The sequence below is a fragment of the Canis lupus genome, chromosome 20 (assembly GCF_003254725.2).
Source record: "Canis lupus dingo isolate Sandy chromosome 20, ASM325472v2, whole genome shotgun sequence".
Lineage (NCBI taxonomy): Eukaryota > Metazoa > Chordata > Mammalia > Carnivora > Canidae > Canis > Canis lupus.
Genome location: NC_064262.1, coordinates 53188994 through 53213950, shown reverse-complemented (window position 1 = coordinate 53213950; position 24957 = coordinate 53188994). Strand labels below are relative to the sequence as shown.

Sequence of the window (24957 nt, the reverse complement as noted above, 5' to 3'; positions counted from 1 at the left end):
TCCTCCTTTTTCCTCCTATCCCATCCTGTGACCCCCTTACCATAAACCCTATCTTGAAAGTCTATCCCCCTCTGCCTATGTCTCTGCCTCTCTCTGTGTGCCTCTCATGAATAAATAAATAAAATCTTAAAATAAAAGTCTATCTCTACTTCTTAGCTTTGTGGCCCAGGATGGTAGGAATTGTGACTCCTCAGGGACCTGCCGTGCCTGGTGTATATTAGGTGCTCAGTAAGTGGTAAATTAATTGTGAAATGGGCTAAAGAATTAAATGTAATTTAAAATCATTCCCTGGGGCATCTGGATGGCTCAGCTGGTAGAGCATGTGACTTTTGATCTCAAGGTCATGAGTTCAATCCCCACGTTGGGCATGGAGCCTACTTTAAAAACATTTTAAATATGCCCCCCAAATCATTCAAAACATTTTTTTAAAAGATTTTATTTATTTATTCATGAGAGACACAGAAGGAGAGAGAGGCAGAGACGCAGGCAGAGGGAGAAGCAGGCTCCCTGCAGGGAGCCCGATGCTGGACTTGATCCGGGGTCCCCAGGATCATGCCCCAGGCTGAAGGGGGAGCTAAACCGCTAAGCCACCAGGGCTGCTCAACATTTTTTTTTTTTTAAGATTTTTATTTATTTATTCATGAGAGACACAAATAGAGGCAGAGGGAGAAGCAGGCTCCACGCAGGGAGCCCAACGCGGGACTCGATCCCGAGCCTCCAGGGTCACGCACTGGGCCAAAGGCGGCGCTAAACCGCTGGGCCACCCGGGCTGCCCTCAACAAACATTTATTAAGCACCTATCGTGTGCCAGGGATCCCGGATGAAGCAGTGACCAAAATCAATCAGTTCCCTGTCCTACGGTGCTGACACTTCAGGGAGACAAATGGCAAGCAAGCAATCACATAAGTGACAGAGATCCTTTCCGTTTCGGGTTTCGGATAGTGAAAGTTGCTATCAGGTTAATAAAACGGAGCCATGGGAAAGACAGAGACTGGAGAGGGACCACATTAGGCCTTTAGGGGTAGGAACACTCAGGTCGAGCCCCCCCAGAATAGAAGATGCCCACGTGACCATGTGCAGGGAAGAAGAGTTTAGGAGGATGGAACAGCTTGTGCAAAGATCCTGTGGTAGGAAGGAGCCAGGGTCTTGGTACCTCACCCACCACTAGGACCTGAGCATCGGTCCTTCTAGCTTCCACCCAAAGGAGCTTCCGAGCACACAAATCTCACCGGGTTAGTCTCCAGCTGCCTCTCCACGGCTCCCTAGCGCCCAGAGCATCAATTCCAGCTCCTTAGTCCTGCGCTGGCCGGGACTTGGCCGCTCCCCTCCGCCCCCACCCCGCTCCCTCCCTCCTCCTCCCTGCAGCCGGCGCGGGGAACCGGCACTTCAGGCCCCGCCCTCAGCCCCGCCCCCCACGCGGCCCGGCCCGGCCCCGCCCACCTCGCCTCCTCATTGGACAGCTCGCAGAGCCTCGGGCGCCGGTTGGCTGGCGTGGCCATCAGTTAGGCTCGAGGCCTTGATAACCCGTCCCCGAGCTTCGAGGGGGCGGGCTCGGGTGCGGGCGCGGCGGGGGCTGCGGCTTCAGGTAAAGCGCCAGTTTTCGGGGCCACAGATGGGGGTTCTGGGGGGCTCTAGGGGACGTCCCGGGAAGGGGCACTGCGCCTCCTGCCCTTCTGCGGGCTCAGCGCCCGGCGAGGGGGCGGGCTTCGGGTCCTCTCCTGGGACCCCTCCCACCCCGGGCGCCCCAGGTGGCAGGGGCAGAGTAGGGGGCTCCGGATTCCCGAGGTCGCCCTCCTCCCGCCCTTAGGAGCCAAGTCGGGGGCTTGTTCGCCCCCTAGCGCCCCATCTGACTCCGGGGTTTTCCCAGCGTCGCTCCTGGAAAGCCTGGGGACCCGGTTCCAGCCCCTCATTCTGGACCTGGGTGTGTGGGGGGGTGATACGGAAACGGTGCTGGGGGGAGGAACCGACGGCCCCCGGGCCGGCAGACAATGGGGAGCGGATGGAACCGCCCGGCGGCGTTTCCTGCAGGAAACTGCTCTGTCTCTACGAGGCCGTCCTGGGGTGTGTGTGTGCTTTGGGGGTAGGGGTCCCTGAGTACCTCCCCCTCCTACCATCATCAGCCTCCACTCCCCCTTCATCAGGGGGCCGAGAATCCCGCCCCAACTTTAGGGGGTGCTACCGCTCAGGGCCTCGAGCCGGCAAGAACCCCCGTTCCCAGGACCGGGAGCCGCATTGCCCGCCGAGTCCCCCACCCATCAGGTTCCCTCATCACAACTCCGAGTCCCGAAATAGTCCCTGGGGCGGGAGTGGGGGCGTATGGCGTCGGCTCTGACGGCCTAATGAGGGGGTCTCAGGCAGAGGATCGGATCTAGCCAGCATCTCCCGCAGGGAGCGGAGAGGAGGAGGGCGCACCCCCACTCCGCTGAGGCCGCAGCCCCTGGAGCCGCCGTGGTGTGGGCCGGCTTCTTCCCCCACTGGGGAAACGCAGGGAGAGCCAGGGATGCAGGCTGGGAGGGATGAACCCCCTCGGGCTCTCGGCCCCTGCCCTGGAGGGGGGAGCTGTTTCTAGAAGGCCATCAAGTGGGTGGCCGCTGCAGAGACACTGGCAAATGTGCCTGGGTTTGTTTGTTTGTTTGTTTGTTTGTTTGTTTATTTATTTATTTATTATTTATGATAGTCACAGAGAGAGAGAGAGAGAGAGAGAGAGAGAGGCAGAGACACAGGCAGAGGGAGAAGCAGGCTCCAAGCACCGGGAGCCCGATGTGGGATTCGATCCCGGGTCTCCAGGATTGCGCCCTGGGCCAAAGGCAGGCGCCAAACCGCTGGGCCACCCAGGGATCCCTTGTGCCTGGGTTTAAATCCTGCCTCTGCCTATATGTGACTTTGGACGGGTGACTTAATAGCTCTGTGTCTCAGTTTCTCCATCTGTGCAGTAGGGTAAAGGGTAATGATAAGAAAAACTCCCTTAGAGTTTTTAGCTAAGATTTTTTTTTTTAAGTCCATACCCATAAATTGCTTATAATAGAACCTGGCCCATGGTGAATCACAAAAGTGTTGTTGTTGTTGTTATTTACCAATGTTGGGGCACTCATTTCTCAGGCCAGCTTCTCTGTCCAGCTGCTCTAGCTGATTTGGGTCTTGGCTGTCCACAGCTGTTTTTCTGAGTTCCTAGAGCCTCGGATTTGGGTGTGGCCAGGTCACCAAAGGAGGGGGCTGACCCCATTGAGTCACACTGCCAGCTGTGTGAGGCAGGCCTGGACCCCTAAATCGGCCCAGGTTTTTTCCACAACACAACGCTTCCCTGACAGTTTCCTGAAAACAAGTTGTGAGAGCACTGGCTGTCCTCCCTGATGACTGGCTGCCCTGCTGGCCAGCCCCTCTCAGCCGGTGTGAAGGGACGGGAAACAGCTGCTTCAGGACTGGGCGGGGCCCTGACTGTCTTGGGGTGGGGTGAGGGAGGTTTTAGGGACATAGCCTGGACATAGGCAGGGAGAGGCAGTGGAGCAGGGGGTGTCAGGCATGGAGGTGGTCATCATGAGTGCAGGAGGCTGGAAGGGGCGATGGCAAAGACTGCCACGCGGTTGGCACATTGAGCCACTGGTCATAGAGAGGACAGTTGGGTCTGGCAGGCACCTGGGTGGTAGAGGCTGGGGGGCAAGAGGTCCCCAGAAGATAGGCAGAGCCCAGTGTGAGGGCATTTCCCACAGGGAGTTGTCCTAGTCACTCTGTGCCTTAGTTTCTCCATCTGGAAAATGTGAATGATAGTATCTACCTCAAAGGATTGTATGGGGGTTGCATAATCAGGCAGGGTATGCAGTAAGCATTCAAGACAAGCTGCTTTCCCTTCCTCAAAGGTTTTTCATGTGGGCTCTTCGAAGCCCCATTTTTCCTACCCTGTGCTTTCCGACTGTCCTTGTTAAATATCACATTAGATGTGGCCCAATGTCCCTCAGTTTCTTCAAGTCTCCATCATGTTACCTGAAGATTGCCCCCAGCCCTGCGTACAGCCACAGCTCTGACAACCTGGGTGCTTATGGTTCCTCTACAGGCTCTACAAGGCAGGAGCAGAACCCTGTGGCACTCCACTCGAGACATCCTAGGGAGTCAGGTATCAATTAATTTGCATCCTTGGTGCCTCTCCATCATTCCCACAAGGCTCTCCCAAGCCACTTGGTAAAATCTCAGATGCAAAATTATATCTTGTTTGCATTTCTTTCTTTTTTTAAAATAGTTTATTTAGGGATCCCTGGGTGGCGCAGCGGTTTGGCGCCTGCCTTTGGCCCAGGGCGCGATCCCAGAGACCCGGGATCGAATCCCACGTCGGGCTCCCGGTGCATGGAGCCTGCTTCTCCCTCTGCCTGTGTCTCTGCCTCTCTCTCTCTCTCTCTGTGACTATAAATAAAAAATAAATAAAGATTTAAAAAAATAGTTTATTTATTTATTCATGAGACACACACACACACACACACACACAGGCAGAGACACAGGCAGAGGGAGAAGCGGGCTCCATGCAGGGAGCCCGATGCAGGACTCGATCCCGGGACTCCAGGATCACGCCCTGGGCCGAAGGCAGGTGCTAAACTGCTGAGCCACCCAGGGATCCTCAGCATTTCTTTCTTTTTAAAAAAATTTATTTATGTATTCATGGGAGACACAGAGAGGCAGAGATATAGGCAGAGGGAGAAGTAGGCTCCCTGTGGGGAGCCTGATCCCAGGATCCCAGGACCCCGGGATTATGACCTGAGCCAAAGGCAGACGTTCAACTACTGAGCCACCCAGACGTCCCTTGTTTGTATTTCTCTAAGGAAAAAAAGAATTCAAATGATCCTATTTTGTTCTTTTTTTTTTAATATGCAGAATCTGACCAGATGAATTTCTAATGAGCCCATGAAGGGCTTCCAACTCTCACCTTCTTCTGAAGGTTCACACCTCATCCCTTTGAGCACCAATTTCTAATTTTGCCCTGGGACTGAGAAAACAGCAGGTCTGGAATGAACCCTTCCCCGCCCCCTCACTCCTGTTCTCTGATCACTCCCCTCTCTTCTCTTGATGCCTTTCCTGCCTCCTCCTGCCCAGCGGGCTGAGGCCTGGACCTGGGGATGCCCATATTCGTTCATTCGAACATTCCAAGGCCCCTTGAGGGAGCAGGGAGGACAGGACAGATGTGTGTGGGAGGGTGGGTGGGGGTCTGTTTCCTTACTTAGAATCCAAGCTGACTCCAGAGGTACAGCCAGAGGGATGGGGCCGGCCCCAACCTCACCCCCTCTGGGGACATTTTCCAGGGTGTGTCTGGCAGCTACTCCAGGAAACATGGCCAAGTTTGCCCTGAATCAGAACCTGCCCGGTGAGTGTGCAAAGTGGGATACATGTGTGTGTCTGGATTGATACTTGGTGCCCATTCATGGACACAGCCCTGTGGTTCCCTCTTTTGCATGTGGCCACAGAGCCCTTTCTAACCGTCCATCAGATAATGTCATGGCCCTGCTAAACCCTGCCTATGGTGCCCTAATGCGTGTAATATAATCCCAACTCCTTGCAACCCGGGAGGCTCCCTACAATCTGCCCCCCCACCTCTCCTACGCCTCTCCCTTCTTTCACTCTGTTCCTGACACTCTCACCTCCACCCTGCTGTTACTCCAGTCCACCCTGCTCACTGTGTCCCAGGGCCTTTGCTCTGGCTGTTTTCTTTTAAGAACCTTGTGTCCCCAGCTGCTTCCTCCTCGTCATTTCAGTGCTTAACTTTTAAGTCCCTTCCGCAGGAAACTTGCCTTGACAACTAGAGCCAAAGTCACGCACCTCCTCCAATTATCCTGTATTTCATCTTATTATTATTATTAGCCCTAAGCACCTTTTGGAATGATCATGTGTATTTATCTCCGCTAAGAGGGCAGGGTTTTGTCTGTCTTGTTCACTGATGTGTCCCCAGCGCCTAGAAAAGTGCTCGGCACATAGCAGGTGCTCAGTAAGGGTGGGATTGCAGGACTCTGGTGCAGAGAAGCATTTGGTCCTCGGGCATGCGCATGCGCGAAGGCAGGTGTGCAGGGTTTGGTGCAGGTGGAGCCGCGCGGGGCTGTCGTGGGGGCGGTGGGGGACGCGCTCCGCTTGTCCAGTTTCTCCCGGGTCGCCCCCCTCCCGCAGCCTGACCGCCCCGTCATGCCTGCAGACCTGGGCGGCCCTCGCCTGTGCCCCGGCCCCACCGCGGGCGCGCGCAGCCCGAGCTCGCCCTACTCCGTGGAGACGCCCTACGGCTTCCACCTGGACCTGGACTTCCTCAAGTACGTGGAGGAGCTGGAGCGCGGCCCCGCCCCCCGCCGCGCCCCGGGCCCCCCGCCTGCGCGCCGCCCCCGTGCACCCCGGGCGGGCCTGGCCGGTGCGCGCAGCCCGGGCGCCTGGACCTCCAGCGAATCCCTGGCCAGCGACGACGGAGGAGCGTCGGGCGCACTCTCCCCGGGCGCGCCCTCGGGGCTCCTGCTGTCGCCGCGCGTGCCCGCGCGCAACCCGCGCGTCGAGCACACGCTCCTGGAAACTAGCCGGCGGCTGGAGCTGGCGCAGGCGCACGAGCGCGCGCCCAGCCCCGGCCGCGCCGTCCCGCGCAGCCCGCGGGGGTCCGGCCGCAGCAGCCCCGCCCCCAACCCCGCCCCCGCCCCCGCCTCCCCCGGGCCCGCGCAGCTGCAGCTGGTGCGCGAGCAGATGGCCGCGGCTCTGCGGCGCCTGCGCGAGCTCGAGGAACAGGCGCGCGCGCTGCCCGAGCTGCAGGAGCAGGTGCGCACGCTGCGCGCGGAGAAGGCGCGGCTGCTGGCGGGGCGCGGGCTCCCGGAGCCCGACGCGGAGGCCGAGGCGCGCCCGGACAAGCTAGCTCAGCTGCGGCGGCTCACCGAGCGCCTCGCCACCTCCGAGCGCGGCGTCCGCGCCAGGGCCGGCCCCTGGGCCGACGGCCCCGACGGGCCGGCTTCCAGGCGCGGTGAGGGCGCGCTCGAGGTCCCCGACGCAGCCGGGATCCCCGACGCGGCGCCGCAGACGCGGGACGCTGGCACCCAGGCGGTGCCGGAGACCCAAGACGCCAGGGCCCAGGCGGAGCCGGAGACCCAGGAGGCCGGCGTGGAGGCGGCCCCCGAGACCCTCGAGTCGGACGCGTGGGTGACCGAGGCGCTGCTGGGGTTGCCCGAGGCCGCCGAGCGCGAGCTGGAGCTGCTCCGCGCCAGCCTGGAGCACCAGCGCGGGGTGAGCGAGCTCCTGCGCTGCCGGCTGCGCGAGCTGGAGGAGGCCCGAGAGGCTGCCGAGGCGGAGGCAGCGGCGGCTGCGGAGGCCCAGCGCCAGCCCCAGCCCCAGCCCCAGCCCCGCGAGGCTGCCACCCAGACCCAGTGGGGTTGTGCCGCGAAGGCCACACAGACCGAGACCCCCGCCGAGGCCTCCGGCCCGAGTCACGAGAACCCGTCGGGACCCACGGATGGGGACAGAGCCGTGGCCCCCGCGGGTGAGTCCCAATCCCTGCCTGAGCCGTGGCTTGATGGCTTCTGGACTCGAGCTCAGCACCCTCCTCCGACCCCGCCAGGCATCCTCAAATCCATCATGAAGAGGAGAGATGGTACCCCCGGCGCCAAGCCCAGCCCCGGACCCAAGAGCCTGCAGTTTGTGGGAGTCCTGAACGGCGAGTGAGCACCTTCCCCCTCCCCGTGGCGGCGCCTGCAGGGACGGAGACGGGGGTTTGAATCCTGGCTCTGCCGCGGACTCGCGGAGCGGCCTTGGAAAGCCGGTTTCCTCTTCTGCAAAGTGGGGACAGCCACGCCCAGCTCTCAGGACGCGAGGACGAGCCCACAGGGAGCCTCTCACCCCGCCCCAGGTACGAGAGCTCGTCCAGCGAGGACGACAGTGACAGCGACAGCGAGGACGGCGCCGCCGAGCCTCCAAGGAGCAGCTCCTCCGGGGACGACAGCGGCAGGGATGTCGGGGACGACAGTGGCGGGGACGTCCTGGATCCCGAGCGGGAGCCAGAGCCGGAGGCAGAACCGCAGCCTGGTGCGCAGGGCAGGTGAGCGCAGTTAGGGACCCGGAGTTGGGACGGCGGCTTTCTTTGCCGCCCGCCGCGCCTCCCCCACCCGACCCCCACCCCGACCCCGACCCCTCCTGAGCCTCTCCCGGCCTAACCTGGTAGGTGTGAGCTGAGCCCGCGCTTGAGGGAGGCGTGCGCAGCGCTGCAGCGGCAGCTGAGCCGGCCCCGCGGAGTCGCCCGCGACGGCGTGAGTGCCAGCGAGAGCCCTTTCCGCGTGCAGCCGTGGGCCCCATCGGGCACCCCCCACTCCCTCTTAGGAAAAGCAGAGTTGGGGTGGGGGGCCCAGGTTCCACCCCGTGGCGCCGACACTTCTACTGGTCCCAGGCTCTCCAAAGGGATCTCCGCCCAGGGACAGCGCTGAAGTTTTCCGTTTTCCCCAGAACGGTGCGCCCCAAGCCCCAGGCGCACCCCCGAACTCCCCAAAGGCGAGCGGTCACCGCCTTCCTCCACTCTAGGTTCTCTCACAGGCTCAGTCCCAGAGGAGAGGACTCCTGTGCCTTGAGCCTGGGACCCTCACTGGCTGTTCGCCCTCCTCCGAAAGGCGCGGCCTCCCGGGACCTTCCTCCCCTGCTGAGATCCCCCCCCCCCCCAACACGCACATCACAGTCTGGACCATCTCTGACGCCTTTCTAATGTTCCCCGCAGGGCGCCGCGCGCCTGGTGGCCCAGGAGTGGTTCCGAGTGTCGAGCCAGCGGCGCTCCCAGGCCGAGGCTGTGGCTGGGGTGCTGGGCGCTGTGGGGCGCCTGGGCCCCGAGCTCCTGGCGCACGTGGTGAACCTGGCCGATGGCAACGGAAACACAGCCCTGCACTACAGCGTGTCCCACGGGAACCTGGCTATCTCGAGCTTGCTGCTGGATACCGGTCAGCACCTTCCTCCAGGGTTACAGGATCCCTGTGTCCTGGGCAGATTGCCAAGGGCCTTCAGCCCTCTCCACTTGGAGCTCTGCCTCTCACTTTGCAGGGTCGCCGGAATACCTGCTTTTAAAATTTGGTAGGCCTAAATTTAGAGGAATTACTTAGTGTCACCAGCCTTAGTTAGCTTCCTCATCTGGGAAATGGGGATGCAACAACCCCCCACCTTGGGCAGCTGTGATCACAGGTGTAGAATAGCGCCAGGCACTCAGGAGGAGACCAGTCAGTGGTCACCGTGTGCGTTGTGCCCCTGGATCTCCAGTCCTGGCACTCACCTCATTCTTGGGCCCCGATACCCAGCCACCTGCCCCTCCAGGCTTGCGGGAGAGATACCCACTGGTCAGGGCTCTGACCACTCTCCCGGGCTGGGCCACTGTGCCCTGTCTTCCATCCCCATGTCCTGCATTGACTCAATTTTACACATTTCTATGCCCTGCCCCCTGCTAGCTAATTCCTTGCCCCAACTTGCCCCCTCTGGAGCTGAGATACCCACACCCAGGTGTTCCTGAGCTCACAGACATGGGTGTTGAAAGCCTACTGGGTGCCAGTAGTGCTGGGGTGGGGGTGGGCCACCCATGTACAGCTACTTTCCCTGTGGGACTCACAGTAGAGGGGACAGTGGGCAGTACGCTGACCACCAAGAGCCCTTCTGACACCTTCCTGGGTGTCATTCTTCAGGGCTAGCATCTGCTGGGGCCTGCCCTTGGAGGCTTCCCACTGTCCCCTCCCCGACCCCACTGCCCCCAAACACAGGTCTGTCCCATCCCTGAAGATCTTGGTGACCTGGGGAAGAGCACAGGTGCTCTGAGCTGGACCGGGCGCTAGAACTTGGGAGGGGGCATGAGGCATGATTCAAGGCATCTCCTGCCTTAAAGGGGGCTGGGGCCCAGGCCTGGGGCTTCAGTGACTGGGGGAGCAGGCTCGGCTGTCACAGGAAGCCCAAGGCTTCACTGACCCATTTTATTCCTTGCATTTAACCCCCACCCCCACTCCCCAGACCTTGCCATGGGCCTTCTAGTTCTCACATGGATCATTCCCTCTGCTCCTGTCTGCTTGCTGCCATGTCAGCCTACCCACTGTTCCCCCCCCACCCCCCGGCCCTGAGTCCTCAGTGTGCTCCCCATGCAGGGGCTGTTTCATCTCCCTGGCACGCAGGGCCTGGCCGTGGCTGTGTATCCTTGGACCTCATCTCCCCTCCAGACCTTTCCCCTTCCTCCCTCAGCCGTACCTTGGAGCCTCTCGCTGATCAGACCACAATTCCCTCTGTCCCTTCTTCAGGCTTCTTCCTTCGAGCTCCAATCACTCTTCCTGTGTCTTCCGTTTATTTATTTATTAAAAAGATTTTATTTATTTATTCATGAGACAGAGAGAGAGAGAGAGAGAGGCAGAAACACAGGCAGAGGGAGAAGCAGGCTCCATGCAGGGAGTCTGACGTAGGACTGGATCCTGGGTTGTCTCCAGGATCATGCCCTGGGCTGAAAGTGGCGCTAAACCACTGAGCCACCGGGGCTGCCCCCCTCCCCTTTTAAAAAGATTTTATGGGTCTTCCATTTTAGCTCCAGGCCAACTCTCCCCTGCAGGTGAATCCTCACCAGTTTCAGTATCTTTGTGGAGCATCGCTCTCATTTCCAGGCTTCTCCATTCCTAACACCCTGCTCCCAACCCTGTCACCTTGACCTCTGCCCTACGTCAGCCTTCCACTTGTAAGGTCACCCGGAGATCCACGCCTCCATAGTGTCTTCTGGGCTCTTACCCCCCCAAAATTTCAGCTCTCCAGTCACCTGGCCCTAGCAGCCCGTGGGCCTCATGGGACCACTGTCTGTTGTTCATGGCCCCCCATTGCCCCCTTGCTTTCTTGTTCTCCCTTCGCCATTAACTACTCCTTTATGTCCCCTTTCAAACTCTTCCCCATTGCCCTCACACCCCACTTGCCCTGCAGGCCCCAGAACTGCACACAATAGACCCTCAAGTGCAGGTTGAAGGAATGAGCAAGCTCTCAGGAACCTATGGCAGTGAGCTCATGGGCTATGGGGAGGAGTGGAAATAGACATCAAGGAAAAAATGAAATAATTACAAATAGGGATAAAGGCCACCATAAAACATAACCAGGGTAGGAAGTGGGGTGATCCTTTGGCTTAGGAAAGCCTCAGGTGGGAGGGGTAGGGGAAAATAGGTGGGTGCTCTGGCTAGCCTGCAGAGACCCCACTCTGGTTATTTCTGTGTGCCCCTCACCACATTCCACCAGTCACAGAAGCTTGTGGAAGCAGTGAACACCTAGAGAGCATGCCGTACAACCAGGGGAACCCCCCCCCTTTAGATACCACTTAATCCCTCTTCTTCCTAGCCCACTGAGTCCTCTCTAAAGGGCGTCCACTCCATGACCCTGATCCAAGTCCCAGGTCCCTCACTGTGCACCTCTCCCCAAGCTGTTGTAGCTTCATGGAACTTTCTGAATCATGGGAGACAACAGCCTAGTCGCTCTAGTAACTGTGCCTGGAGTAGGTGCTGTGAGGGAGGGGGCCAGAATGGTAACAGATGATCCCAGAGGAAATAGAGCCAGTGCTTAAGGGGTGGTCACAGTCACCACAGTGTTCCTTTCCTTGGGCTGCTGTAACAAAGTAGGACAATGTGGTGGTTTAAGAGAATGGAGATTCGTTTTCTTGTAGTTCAGGAGGCCCAAAGTCCAAAATCAAGGTTGGCAGGCCTGGTTCCCTCTCAGGAGCTCAGAGCAAGAAATCTGCTCCATGCCTTTCTCCTAGCTTCTAGTGGCTGCCTGAAAACTTTAACATCCTGTGGCTGATGGCAGCTTCTCTTCTCTGCCTTGGTCTTCACTGGTCTTCTGTGTGTCTGTGTCTCTTCTAAGGACACCAGTATTATGGATTAGGGTCTACAATAACGACCTTGCCTTGATCACATTTGCAAAGATCCTATTTCCAGTTAAGGTCACATTCATAGGTACAGGGTAGGTAGGACTTTATCTTTTGGTGGGGACACAACTCCATCTGTAACACAGCCTTGGAGAAAGGATTCCAGAAGGACAAAAGTCGGAGGACAGCCTCGAAAGCCGTGGACAAGGGCCTATATTCCAAGAGCAATGGGGGATGGTGAGAGGGTTTTAAATAGGTGACTAGGCCAAAGTTCTCTTGATCTGCATGGAAATGGGTAGATTTGGACACTAGGGTAGACCAGTTGACAGAACTCTTTTTAGGGATGGGGACAGGGACAGAGGCAGAGTGAAAATCTTGAGTTCCACTTCCAGCACAGAGCCTAACTCAGGGCTCAATTGTACAACCCTGAAGTCATGACCTGAGCCAAAATCAAGAGTTGGATGCTTAATTGACTGAGCCACTCAGGTGCCCTAAATGGACTTAGTTCTTGGGGGCGGGGGGCCCACAATGGTGGGTGATAGCCACAAAAATAGGAACGTCAGTTTACTGAGGACCTACTATGTGCTAAGTGTTGTTCTAGTTATTGGGGGATACAACAGAAAACCAAACCAAGTCTCTAACCCAACTGGAAATGAGCAGAAATTTGAGCAGAACCTGAGCCAGGAGCTGTGTGGCTCTTCCCCGGGAGAACCTGGGAGGCAAAGGGAGCAGGAAAATCCATGACCCAGTAACCACCCCCATTACACTGATGGCAAACCTGAGTCTGGGGAAGCGTTAAACCAGGTTGGGCTGAGGGTGTCAGCTTCTTGGCTGACTGACCCCTCCACTGTCCAGGGGTCTGCGACATTGACCGCCAGAACCGGGCTGGCTACTCAGCCCTCATGCTGGCTGCGCTCACCTCTGTGGGGCGAGAAGAGGACATGGCTGTGGTTCAAAGACTCTTCCATCTGGGGAATGTTAACGCCAAGGCCACCCAGGTGCGTGGGCATTTCTTCCCTGGTGGTGGTCTGGTCCGTCCCTTCTACTTTGGGTTGGTCTCTGACCTCTCTTCCAGAACCCTCCCCAGCCGTGTCCCCTTCTTCCTCACTCCCCAGACAGGACAGACAGCCCTCATGCTGGCCATCAGCCACGGCCGCCAGGACATGGTAGCAGCCCTTCTGTCATGTGGGGCTGATGTGAATGCACAGGACGCAGATGGGGCCACAGCGCTGATGTGCGCCAGTGAGTACGGGCGCCTGGACACTGTCCGGTTGCTGCTGGCCCAGCCAGGGTGTGATCCGGCCCTCCTGGACAATGTGAGCCACCATGGGGCTGAGGTGGGGATGGCAGGGGACCTGTGCATGGATTCAAGGACTTGACTGTCACTGTTGTTCCTCAGGAGGGCACCAGTGCCCTGGCCATTGCCTTGGAGGCTGAGCAGGATGAGGTGGCTGCTCTGCTGCATGCCCACCTGACCTCGGGCCAGCCAGATCCCCTGGTGAGTGCAGCCCCTAGCCCAGAGAAACAAAGCCTCCCAGCTGTACGTTGGGTTCAGAGATGATACCAAGTGTGCCCCAGGAAGACATCCCCTAGGGAAGCAGGCAGGATTGGGGAACCTGAGTCTGAATTCTTTCATGTGGCTGGGATTTGATGTCCAACCTGCGAAATACCTGAGAGACACACCTCCCCACTTTATAGGTCATGAGCCTGAAGTCTCCAGAGGGGAAGTGACCTAAGGTCAAAAGAGAGCTGTTAGACCTGGCTCAGACCTTGTCAGTGGAGCCTGCTACTGCCCCCAGGGAGGCTTCCACAAAGGAATAAGGGATCCTTTAAAATTAGACACGGAGGGGAAGTGGGGCGCAAGTTCCCTGCAAGCCAGGAGAACACTCAGTTTGCCTCTAAGGGAGAAAGGCTTACTCTCTTTTTAAAATCAAGTGCCACTGCTTCTCAGCCTTTTGGCTAAGATCAAGTGTAAAATCAAGTGCCAGGCTGTTCTCAGTACTTGCTTATTAAACTCATCCAATCAACCTGCCCATCCTGCACTCTCCTGTTACAGATGTGAGCAAGGAGACATGGAGGTCAAGGGCTTCCCTCCAGGTCAGATGGGGCAGAGACAGATTCAAAACCAGGCAGTCTGGTTTCACTGTAAAAGATGGGGTTCCCCCTAAGTGGGACCATAGTGTAAAGGAACAAGACCTCCATCAGGTTAAGTATTCTTGTGTGTAAGGGGGCTGAAACCCTAGCATCGTCCCCACCTCTCTCCCCAGTCACCTCTTGAGTCCACCCCTGATGTGCCTGATGAAGGAGAATGCAGTGACCACAGAGAAGACCCCCAGCCTCAGTGACCAGCCTGGCACCTTGGATCTGGATTGGGAGAAGAGAGTTAGTTCCTTCCACCACCCCAGCCTCTGGGACACAGCAGGGGCCAGGGTTAGTCATCCAGATAACTAGCCTTGGGCCAAGAAAAAAGCTTGGATGACAAGACCCACTTTCAGAATAAAACATTACTAACTCAACTCATGTCTTGTTTTGGGGACACATACACATAGTTCCCCTTCCCCCCACTTCACCAGAGGATAGAGTGGGAGTGGATCCCTGGAAGAATAGTGATACTATAAGCCTAGTGACAGCCAGACAAGATCCCAAGTTTACATACAACATAAACGCTTTATTAACAATCGCAGATCATCCCTGTGAGCCAAGTGGTCGACCCAGACATCCAGGACCCTGTAAACAGACCCAAACATGAGATACGGGAGGGCAACCCAGCAACTGCCCAAGTCCCTTCCCTGTCTTGCAAATCTCCGTAAACCCTTTCTACACTTCCAACCCCAATCCCGGACTCACCAGCTACAAGTTCAGCGCAACCTCCGAGCTTCTCGCTCTGACTCCAATAGCGTGAGCACGTCGCCCTCGCGCACGGGGCCTTTCACGTTGCGGATGATGGAGCGGCTGGTGTCGTCCATGAACTCCACGCGCACCTACGGGCCCCACCAAGAGGACATGAAGCAGTTAGGGTCAGTCGCACAGAATTTCTTTTTTTTGGGAAGATCTTATGATCTTCATGAGACCCAAAGAGAGGAGCAGAGAGACACAGGCAGAGGGAGAAGCAGGCTCCTTGTTGGAGCCTCATACGGGACTGGATTCCAGGACTCCGGGATCACGACCTGAGCCGAAAGCAGACAGATGCTCAACCACTGAGCCACCCAGGCGCTCAGGCGTTCGATCCAGGGGACGTGTTGGGGCCGGCTCGGAAATACTTAGAAAGGGGGCTGCGTATGGGAGGCAGAGCCGCGCCCGGAAGAGAAACGCAAGAGCAGGTCGTGGAGAACGACGTTCTCGAGCGGCAACAGCAGCCACCGGGAGGGGCAGCTGCAGCTCCGGTCCTGTTCGGGAGCGGAGCACACTCGGTCGGGCACCGAGCCACAAAGAGGTGGTTGGGATGGGCCAAGCCACGGGGAGGGGCGTCGGGGCCCGGGAAGCGAGGTCCACGGATCTCAGGCCCGGTGGGCAGGGCCCTCGTGGGGTGTCGGGGCACTCCGGGAGCCCTGGGATCCAGGGGACTCCGGTTCTCACGGTCCGGCCGGCCAGGGAGTCGTCAGGGCTCAGACCCCGCGAGCGTCCCCACCCGCTCGCTCACCTGCGTGCACTGTCCCTGGGAGCCGGTCCTGCCCAGCACCTTGGTGACCTGGTGGAGAGAAGCTGGGATCAGGCCTGGGCAATCCGACCCCCCCACCCCATCTCTCCATCCTCGTCCCCAACTCAGGCCCCCCACCTCACCCTGGCCAACTTGATGGGCTGCACACGGCTCGTGTCCATGATGGCGGCGCGGCGGCGGTCGGGCGGAGAGGGGTCACGTGCTCCGAGAAGACCCTTTATACTACGCCCCGGCCCCGCCCCCTCCCCCGCTCTCGCGAGACCATGAACGTTCTTCCCAACATCCCCCGCGGTAGGACGTCATCGGCGCCCTTCAGCGCAAACGGAAGATGGCGTCCGCCACTCGCGTTATCCGGCTCCTGCGGAACTGGGCATCCGGGGTGCGCGGGGAGGAAAGGGCCGTACCGGGGGCGGGGGCTGTGGGCTCCGTGCGCCTTCGACCCGCTGCCGCTAGTCCCCTACCTCGTGCACCCTTGGGCCTGAGGCTTTGAGTGCCGAGGTCCCCCTAGGCTGGAACCCGTGTCTCAGCCGGGGACCCCCAACTCGTGACTCCTTCAGCCGACGCACCCACCTCCGCCCCGGCCCTCGACCCATTCTGGCCTGAGATCTGCCTAGTTGTCAGGACCTTCTTAGCCCTGTACCTTGTGGCCCTGGCCCTAGTTTTCCTCTTCCTGTACTGGACTGCCCATCTCCGACCTTCCCTTCTGCCCCACCCCCCCTTCCGGGATGGCCCTGTTCCCTCGCCCTCTCCTCTCCTCTCCTGGGGTGCCCTGAGGGTTGACCTCCTTCCTCTCCTCCCACAGCACGATTTGCAGGCGAAGTTGCAGCTGCGCTACCAGGAGATCGCCAAGCGGTGAGGAAGCCCCGCTCGCTGCCCACACTCCGGCCTTGTCCTGTTATTCTTGCATCAAGAACAAAATTCGTATTCTTTTAAGACCTTTAGTGCGCTGGGCCGGAAGCTTGCCTCCGGTCCCCGGCAGGTTGTGGAAGCCGAGGTTTGCTTTTACCTTTTCCTGTACCCAGAGCCAGCTGCTCTTGGAACAGTCAGGTTGCACATGAATTCATTGTGGGGATCATGTAGCTGTGCAGTCCTCAGTGTGTGGCCCTGCCAGTTGGTGTTCTCATCCCCAAGCTGCAGGTGAAAACACACACACACACACACACACACACGCACACACTGGAGGTTCAGAGAGAGAATCGTTTGCTTAAAGTCACTCAGAAGCTACGAAGTAACAGCTGGGGTTTAAGCCCAGGAGTATCTTGAGTCCAAACTCACTTATGTGCAAAAATTACTCAATATTTACAAGCCCCTTCCCTCATTCCTATCACGGAGTTCAAGTTCTAGGAGGAGAAAAACATAGTAGGGAAATGAATGCAACAGGTTAAAAGCATTCTGGAATGCTCTGAAGGCAAAATGAATTAAGTAAGCTGGAGGGTTACTCAGGTCATGTGGTCAGGAAAGTTTTTTTTTTTTTGTTTTTTTTTTTTTCTTCCTGGCATTGACATTTGAGTCACCTGAATAATAAGCAGGAGCCAAAGGGTAATTCTTGAAAGAACATTCTGGATAGAGGGAACAGTACGCACCAAGGCTTTTGAGGCCGACAGAACCAGAAATAGGGAGGCCAGTGTGGCCGGAACATTGAGGAAAGAAGAGAGAGCAGTATATTGGAAGTCAGAGGTAAGGCAGCCATTGAGGATCAGCACCAGAGGGAGACAAGTAGCGTTTGAATAACCAAATTTATGTGAATACCTACACGTTGTAACGCATTGTAAACATCAGAAATTTTAAATTGTTTTCTATGTTGGGTAGTTGATGGGCCAGTTAAGGAAACGGTTTTATAAAATTTCCACCGTCCTTAGGGTGGCGGCGCCCCCTAGTGATTCATGTGTGTCCATTGCGCACTGGTTCTTACCTTTCAGCTGGGGTGGTGGGAAGCTATGGCCACGCCCACTGGGGGGAGGGTCTCAGGATATTCCCTTTTCCTTTTTTTTTTTTTTTTTTTTTTTTTAAGATTTTATTTTTGGGTGCCTGGGTGGCTCAGTCGGTTAAGCGTCTGCCTTCCACTCAGGTCATGATCCCCGGGGTCCTGGGATTGAGTCCTGCGTTTGGCTCCTTGCTCAGCGGGGAGTTGGCTTCTCCCTCTACTCCCCCCTGCTTGTGAGCTCTCTTTTTCTCTAATAAATAAAATTTTAAAAGTGTGCTTATCTAAACATTTTTTTTAAGATTTTATTTTTAAGTAATCTATATGCAATGTGGGGCTTGACCTTGCAACCTGGAGATCAAGAGTCACAGGCTCCACTGAGTCAACCAGGTGCCCCAGGATGTTGCTTTTATCTATCTATCTATCTATCTATCTATCTATCTATCTATCATCTATGTATCTATCTTATTATTATTTTAAAATATTTATTTATTTATTTATTTTTAATTTTTATTTATTTATGATAGCCTCAGAGACAGAGAGAGAGAGGCAGAGACACAGGCAGAGGGAGAAGCAGGCTCCATATGCACCGGGAGCCCGACGTGGGATTCGATCCCAGGTCTCCAGGATCGCGCCCTGGGCCAAAGGCAGGCGCTAAACCGCTGCGCCACCCAGGGATCCCTATTTATTTATTTATGATCGAGAGAGAGAGAGAGAGAGAGAGAGAGAGAGAGAGGCAGAGACACAGGAGGAGGGTAAAGCAGGCTCCATGCCTGGAGCCTGATGTGGGACTCAATCCGGGGACTCCAGGATCGCACCCTGGGCCAAAGGCAGGCGCTAAACCAGTGAGCCACCCAGGGATCCCCTCTATCTTATTATTTATTTAGAGTGAGGGAGAGAGTGCAGGTGTGTGTGTGAAGGGGGTCAGGGAAGGACAGAGGGAGGAGAAAGAGCATCTCAAGCAGACCACGCTAAATGCACAGCATGATGTGGGGCTCGATCTCATGACCCTGAGCTCATGACCTGAGCCGAAACCAAGAGCCAGATGCTTTACTGACTGAGCCACTCAGTTGCCCCAGGATACTGCTTTTAATATTAAATTTTTAAATTATATTTTTATGTGTTTTTCTTTCTTTCTTTCTTTTTTTTTTTTTTCATACAATGGCTATCACTTGTTTTAAGAAAAACTTAAGTTCTGGCGAAACAGGTACCAAACAAGTTATTTTAAAACCTGCTTCAATGAAAACCCAGTGATTTTATGATTTCTCCTATTTTTTTCTGCCTTTCTTCTCTGCTATGTTTTCCAGAGAGGCTTCTCTTTTGTTTTGAGGTTAGCGGTTCCATTTTAAGCTTCTGGCTTCTTTGTAAATACACCCCAGATTTTAGCCCAACTTAGGACAGAGCTCTCTATTCACTCACCCACCCCCACCTCCACCCCAGCTCTGCTTATAGCTTTGGTGACTGGGAGGTGGCAGGAAATGCAGAGACCTCAGAGGACTATGTGCTCTTTGAGTAATAAGCCTTGATCCCAGCAGGGTTCTTCAGAGAGTTCCTGAGATAACTAGAAACCCAGAAGTTCTGTAGCCTGGCCTTTGGAACAAAGACCCTCAGAATAAGTTAAGTCTGGAGCTGTTGCCCAAGTGTTTATACACTGAGACTACTGTGTATGAGGTGGGCAGAGTCTCAGGCCCTGGCCTCTTCATTTCTGGAGCTCCTGCAGGTAGAAGTGAGGCCAGATGCAAGCTTTGGGCCACAGTGGGGTGGGAACAGACCTGTGTGTGGTGTGCCCATGATTGCGAATCCGAAAAACCACCAAGGAGCCGACACTGATGCAAACACACGAGGGTTTATTTACAAGCTCGAGCTTGGGTCCAAGTATACCCGACACAGCGGAGCAGGGACTTGGACCCCAAAGTGGGTTACAGCTGGGTTTTTTATGGGTTGGTCTAGGGGATCTTCAGAAGGGGTGGAGGAATTTTTTCCATTCCAATATGGGGGAAAGGGTGGGGGAGTTTCTTAAGATCTGATATGGGATTCTCTGTTGGGGGCATTCTGAGCTTTATTGTCTTTCCAATATGGGATTCCCTGCCTAGGACATTCTGCAGTTTTTCTTGTAAAGTTCAGCTCTTATTCCCAGGGACCTAAGATGGCTGTACTTGTGCTAATGCTAAACTTGAGGTGGAATGACCTTAATTTTTCTTGGCCTCCACATGTGTCCAGTCTGGGCTGCCCCCTTCCTTGAGAAGCCTCAGAAAAGGTCTTCCATACCGGTCACATTTGGAGTATATTTAGGCCTTGCCTTCCAGCACTTTCACATCAAAACAGAGACTGCTACCTGCTTCAGGGCCTCAGATCCTCCCTAGCCATACACCCATGACAGAGCACCAAGGGATTCCCCTAGCCCGCCGCCCAGTGACTGAAGTGACAGGCCCATGCCAGCCCAGCCAGCAGTGACTTTCTATCAGGAGACTTAGGTGGCTTCATTGGTTAAGCGTCTGACTCTTGGTTTCTGCTCAGGTGGGTCATGATCTTGGGGTTGTGAGGTCAAGCCTCATGTGGGGTGCTGTGTCCATCACAGTGCAGCGCAGTCTTCTTAAGACTCTTTCCCCCTCTCTCTGCCTCCCTCCTGGTGCGTGTATGCACATGCACGTGTGCTCTCTCTCAAATAAATAAAATCCTTTTTAAAAAGTGACTTTCTGTTAGCTTTAATGCTGATGTTCTTTCCCCTCAGAACTCAGCCTCCTCCCAAGCTCCCTGTGGGCCCCAGCCACAAGCTCTCCAGCAACTACTACTGCACTCGCGATGGCCGCCGGGAAGCTGTGCCGCCTTCAGTCATCATGTCCTCGAAGAAGGTATTGGCGCCAGGCAAGCCTGCAGAGAGGTGAGGACATCCTGGCCTGAAACCAGCCCTTTCTCTTCCTTGTACTTTTCAGGGCCCCATTTTTGAATATCAACTATGTCAGGAACTGCCCTGCGGGGGCTTTTCTTCGTAGGAGAACTCTTAATCCCCGCCCACCCCAGGATAGGGTTTGGGGCTCAGCCAGGGTATGTTTCCTGCAAATGAAGCTTCAAGGGCTCCAGGAGAAGTGCAGGTGGTGTTTTTGTAATTTTGTACTTTTTTTAAAAATCAGGGCATAATTGACATATAACAATTATGTGAGTTTCGGGCATACTACTATGTAAAGATTTGATGTTTGTGTACCTTGTAAAATGATCACCACAGTAAGTTTACTTAGCATCCATCACCACACACAGAGTCACGTTTTTTTTCTTGTGATGAGAACTTTTAAGATGTACTCCTTAGCAACTTTTATTTTATTTTTATTTTTTTAAAGATTTTATTTATTTATTCATGAGAGACACACAGAGAGAGGCAGAGACACAGGCAGAAGGAGAAGCAGGCCCCCTTTAGGGAGCCCAATACGGGACTCGATCCCAGGATCCCAGGATCATGACCTGAGCCAAAGGCAGATGCTCAACCACTGAGCCACCCAGGGGCCCCTCTTAGCAACTTTTAAATATACAATATAGTATTATTGGGATCCCTGGGTGGCGCAGCGGTTTGGCGCCTGCCTTTGGCCCAGGGTGCGATCCTGGAGACCCGGGATTGAATCCCACGTCGGGCTCCCGGTGCATGGAGCCTGCTTCTCCCTCTGCCTATGTCTCTGCCTCTCTCTCTCTCTCTGTGACTATCATAAATAAATAAAAATTGAAAAAAAAAATTTAAAAAAAAAAAGTATTATTAACTACAGCCACCATGCTATGCGTTACATCCCCAGGACTTATTTATTTTATAATTGGAAGTTTGTACCTTTTGGCCCTCTTCACTCATTTCACCTACCCCCCCACCTGGCTCCTGCCTCTGGTGACCATCAGTCTCTTCTCTGTTATCTATGAGTTTGGTTTTTTTTGCATTTTTTTTTTAAGATTGTATTTATTCATGAGAGACACAGAGAGGCAGAGACACAGGCAGAGGGAGAAACAGGCTCCATGCAGGGAGCCCAATGCGGGACTTGATCCCAGGACTCCAGGATCATACCCTGGACCGACGGCAGGTGCTAAACTGCTGAGCCACCCAGGGATCCTGCTTTGTTTTTTTTTGGTTTTTTTTTTTTTTTTTTTTAGATTCTGCACCTCAGTGAGATCCTACGGTATTTGTCTCTGTCTGATTTATTTCACTTACTGTAGTATTCTTAGGGCCCATATATGTTGCAAATGGAGGATTTCTTTCTTTTTTATGGCTGAAGAGTATTCCTTAATGTTTGTATGTATGTATGTATGTACACAAACACACACCCTGCATTTTCTTTGTGGTCTTAAAGAGAGAATTGTATTTTTTTTTTTTAAGTAGGCCCCATGCCTAACATGGGGCTTGAACTCATGACCCCGAGATCAAGAGTCAGATGGTCAGGGATCCCTGGGTGGCGCAGCGGTTTGGCGCCTGCCTTTGGCCCAGGGCGCGATCCTGGAGACCCGGGATCGAATCCCACATCGGGCTCCCGGTGCATGGAGCCTGCTTCTCCCTCTGCCTGTGTCTCTGCCTCTCTCTCTCTCTCTCTCTCTCTCTCTCTCTGTGACTATCATAAATAAATTTAAAAAAAAAAAATTAAAAAAAAAAAAAAAAGAGTCAGATGGTCAGATGCTCCACTGGCTGAGCCAGCCAGGTGTCCTAAAGAAAAAATTGTATAAATCTTCAGACCCCTTAAAACCCAGTTTGGTCCCTGGCCTCAGGTGCCTTTTTTTATATAAAGATTTTATTTATTTATTCATGAGAGACACACAGAGAGAGGTAGAAGGAGAAGCAGGCTGCCCATGGGGAACCTGATACAGTACTTAATCCCAGGACCCCAGGATTATGACCTGAGCCAAAGGCAGACACTCAGCCACTGAGCCACCCGGGCATCCCTGCTATCTCTTATGTAAATGGGGATGATAACAGTATCTACTTTAGGGAGTTTATCTCAATCCACTTGACTGCTATGACAATATCGTAGACTGCAGTTGCTTATAAACAGCAGAAACTTACTTCTGACAGTTCTGGAGGCTGGGAAGTCCAGGATTCAGGTGCTAGCAGATTCCATGTCTGGTGAGGGCTCTCTTCTTGGTTCACAGATGACATTTTCATGCTATATCCTCACATGGAGGAAGGAGTGTCTAGGGTTTCTTAAAAGGGCACTAACCCCATTCATGAGGGCTTCTTTCTTACGACCTAATCACCTTCCAAGTTCTGTACCCCCAAATACCCCCAAATTTCTTTTTTTTTTTTTAAAGGTTTTATTTATTTATTCATGAGAAACAGAGAGAGAAAGAGAGAGAGGCAGAGACACAGGCAGAGGGAGAAGCAGACTCCATGCAGGGAGCCTGACGTGGGACTCAATCCTGGGTCTCAAGGATCAGGCCCTGGGCTGAAGGCGGCGCTAAACCGCTGAGCCACTCGGGCTACCCAGGGTTGTGATTTCAACCCAAGAATTTGGGAGAGACCAAACATTTAGTCTAGACCAGAGTTGTTATGAAGGTTAATCTTCATAATTAATCTTTATAAGGTTTTAGAACGGAGTCAACACCGTGCCTGCCTACTAGTTACTCCACGAGTTAGGCAGTGATGGCCCCTGTTGCAGAAGAGGAAATCGAGGCACCGAGAGGCCACCTGACATGCCTGAGTCACACAGCCAGTGGGTAGCAAAGGCAGGATTTCAAACCAGTTTGCTCAGACCCCAGTGGAGTCTGGGCTCTGCAGCCAGTTCGTTGTGTGGTCTGCAGCCAGTTGTTTCAGCCTTCTCAAGCCTCAGTTTCTTCATCTGTAAAACAGGGATGGTGGGCTTGCAGTATGACAAAATCCGTAAGGTGACAGGGCCAGGCCAGGCCTGCTGTATAGTTTAGAACTCAGTGAATGGTCGGTATCGTGTCCTTGTGACCTTCTAATTCTCCAGAGTCCAGCACCAGACTATGGCACACTACCCAGTTCCCCCAGACCCCGTCACTTGCCCCTGGGATGCCTGCATTTCCTAGGGAGGCTGCTCCTTCAGACTCCTGGAATGATGGGAAGCCCTGGAGCCTCTGCTCCTGGGAGTCTCTTCCACAGCGAGAGCCTGTCCGCCTGCCTCTTCTCCCTTTTTGCTTACTGTGTGTGCAAGCGTCTCTGGCCCTAGGTGCCCAGGGCTTAGGTGTCTCAGGAGGCATTTGCCTTGGATTTGTTGCCACAGTGTCTCTCCTTGGGGCTCACTCTGGGCCAAATGGTGTCTTGTCTTTCTTTCTTTTCTTTCTTTTTTCTTTCTTTTTTCTTTCTTTCTTTCTTTCTTTCTTTCTTTCTTTCTTTCTTTCTTTCTTTCTTTCTTCTTTCTTTCTTCTTCTTCCTTCCTTCCTTCCTTCCTTCCTTCCTTCCTTCCTTCCTTCCTTCCTTTCTTTCTTTCTTCCTCCTTTCCTTTCCTTTCCTTTCCTTTCCTTTCCTTTCCTTTCCTTTCCTTTCCTTTCCTTTCCTTTCCTTTCCTTTCCTTTCCTTTCCTTTCTTGACTTGTTTATTTATTTTAGAGAGAGCTTGTGCATGCATGCATGCACGCACAAGCAGGGGGAGGGGCAGACAGGGAGAGAGAGGAAGCCGACTCCCTGCTATCTGGACCCTGAGATCATGACCTGAACCAAAACTAAAAGTCAGACGCTTAACTGACTGAGCCACCCAGGCACCCCAAGTGGTGTATTTGTCAATTTTACTCGACTGTCAGCCTCATTAGACTGAGGCCTGGTTTTAGCAGGGTTCTGGGGCATGTACAGTGCTTGCCATGTTGCAAGTGCTCAGCACCCAAGGGAGGAAAGAGCAGTGGGCACACATCACCTGATTGCTCGGCCCTTCTGTCAGTATCCTGTTAGGGGGCAACAGGAATGGAGTACTTGTCCACCTGGGGCCACAGGTGAGAAGGGGTGCTAGAGGAAAAGCCCAGCTATTTATATATTTATGGCTGGCTTTGAGCTCAGGAGCCAGGCAGGCTGGAGGTTCACATGGGGGCTTGGGCAGGAAGGGGGCTGGTCAGCCCCCAGCAAGGAGTTTAGGGACTCTGAAACACCCTCACTCTGGCCCACAGACCCACAGTCTCAGCAGACATGTTCTTGGTGGGTACAGGTGTGGGCTCCCTCAAGTTCCTCTATGCTGGTCTTGGGAGACTGGGCCCTAACCAACATCTGTTTCCCCTTCTAGCCCTGCTGCAGCTGCCACTGAGAAGAAGGCCGTGTCGCCAGCTCCTCCAATAAAGAGGTGGGAGCTGTCCAAGGACCAGCCTTACCTGTGACTGCACCCTGGGGGCACCTGGCCAGGCCCTCAGGGCCATCTGGGTGCTTCCCCTCCTCGTATTCCTTCCGGGAGACCATGACTTAATTATGACAAATACACCTAGCTCTCCAGTATTACTTCTGTTTTTAACGTATGACTTACCTGGATTTCCTGGTGAAGCTGATGCTGAATCTCTTAACTGTCAGCACTTGAGCAGGGGAGGGATAGTGCTTCTTGCGCTTCAGAGTGCCACACTCACTGGGCGCGGAGTCTGATGACATGAGGTC

General features: G+C 54.8%; 4 protein-coding genes across 5 annotated transcripts in view; 2 read left to right on the top strand and 2 right to left on the bottom strand.

Moving 5' to 3' along the window:
- The window catches only part of HNRNPM (heterogeneous nuclear ribonucleoprotein M), a 277045-nt gene that overhangs the window by 116443 nt on the left and 135645 nt on the right, over positions 1–24957 (bottom strand). The window lies entirely within an intron of this gene.
- Positions 1492–14346, top strand: KANK3 (KN motif and ankyrin repeat domains 3). Of its 2 annotated transcripts, XM_025457289.3 has the most exons (13): positions 1492–1585; positions 4049–4108; positions 4858–4984; positions 5283–5344; positions 6164–7474; positions 7553–7652; positions 7841–8029; positions 8153–8237; positions 8696–8912; positions 12686–12828; positions 12946–13146; positions 13230–13328; positions 14098–14346. In XM_025457289.3, the coding sequence occupies exons 4-13, from the start codon at positions 5311–5313 to the stop codon at positions 14173–14175; spliced, it is 2457 nt and encodes an 818-aa protein (XP_025313074.3). In that variant the 5' UTR covers positions 1492–1585; positions 4049–4108; positions 4858–4984; positions 5283–5310; the 3' UTR covers positions 14176–14346. The 2 variants fall into 2 exon arrangements, with proteins under 2 accessions (XP_025313074.3, XP_035558731.2); XM_035702838.2 differs by lacking the exon at positions 4049–4108 and having other exon boundaries at positions 1538–1585.
- RPS28 (ribosomal protein S28) lies at positions 14478–15749 on the bottom strand. The gene is made up of 4 exons (XM_025457293.3): positions 15611–15749; positions 15471–15518; positions 14678–14811; positions 14478–14557 (listed from the first exon to the last, which is right to left on the bottom strand). The coding sequence occupies exons 1-3, from the start codon at positions 15647–15649 to the stop codon at positions 14689–14691; spliced, it is 210 nt and encodes a 69-aa protein (XP_025313078.1). The 5' UTR covers positions 15650–15749; the 3' UTR covers positions 14478–14557; positions 14678–14688.
- Positions 15722–24807, top strand: NDUFA7 (NADH:ubiquinone oxidoreductase subunit A7). Its single transcript, XM_025457292.3, has 4 exons — positions 15722–15867; positions 16291–16340; positions 20141–20290; positions 24599–24807. Exons 1-4 carry the CDS (start codon positions 15817–15819, stop codon positions 24687–24689), a joined length of 342 nt encoding a protein of 113 aa, XP_025313077.1. The 5' UTR covers positions 15722–15816; the 3' UTR covers positions 24690–24807.

Bases quoted from the DNA above. Each gene is read 5' to 3' on its own strand.
- NDUFA7 (XM_025457292.3), top strand. From the start codon at position 15,817: ATGGCGTCCGCCACTCGCGTTATCCGGCTCCTGCGGAACTGGGCATCC. The intron at 15,868-16,290 runs GTGCGCGGGGAG...CTCCTCCCACAG, and splicing joins TGCGGAACTGGGCATCCGGG to CACGATTTGCAGGCGAAGTT. The intron at 20,291-24,598 runs GTGAGGACATCC...TTCCCCTTCTAG, and splicing joins CCAGGCAAGCCTGCAGAGAG to CCCTGCTGCAGCTGCCACTG.
- KANK3 (XM_025457289.3), top strand. From the start codon at position 5,311: ATGGCCAAGTTTGCCCTGAATCAGAACCTGCCCG. The intron at 8,238-8,695 runs GTGAGTGCCAGC...TGTTCCCCGCAG, and splicing joins GCGGAGTCGCCCGCGACGGC to GGCGCCGCGCGCCTGGTGGC. The intron at 13,147-13,229 runs GTGAGCCACCAT...GTTGTTCCTCAG, and splicing joins ATCCGGCCCTCCTGGACAAT to GAGGGCACCAGTGCCCTGGC.
- RPS28 (XM_025457293.3), bottom strand. From the start codon at position 15,649: ATGGACACGAGCCGTGTGCAGCCCATCAAGTTGGCCAGG. The intron at 15,519-15,610 runs GTGAGGTGGGGG...TCTCTCCACCAG, and splicing joins AGCCCATCAAGTTGGCCAGG to GTCACCAAGGTGCTGGGCAG. The intron at 14,812-15,470 runs GTGAGCGAGCGG...TGGGGCCCGTAG, and splicing joins CCCAGGGACAGTGCACGCAG to GTGCGCGTGGAGTTCATGGA.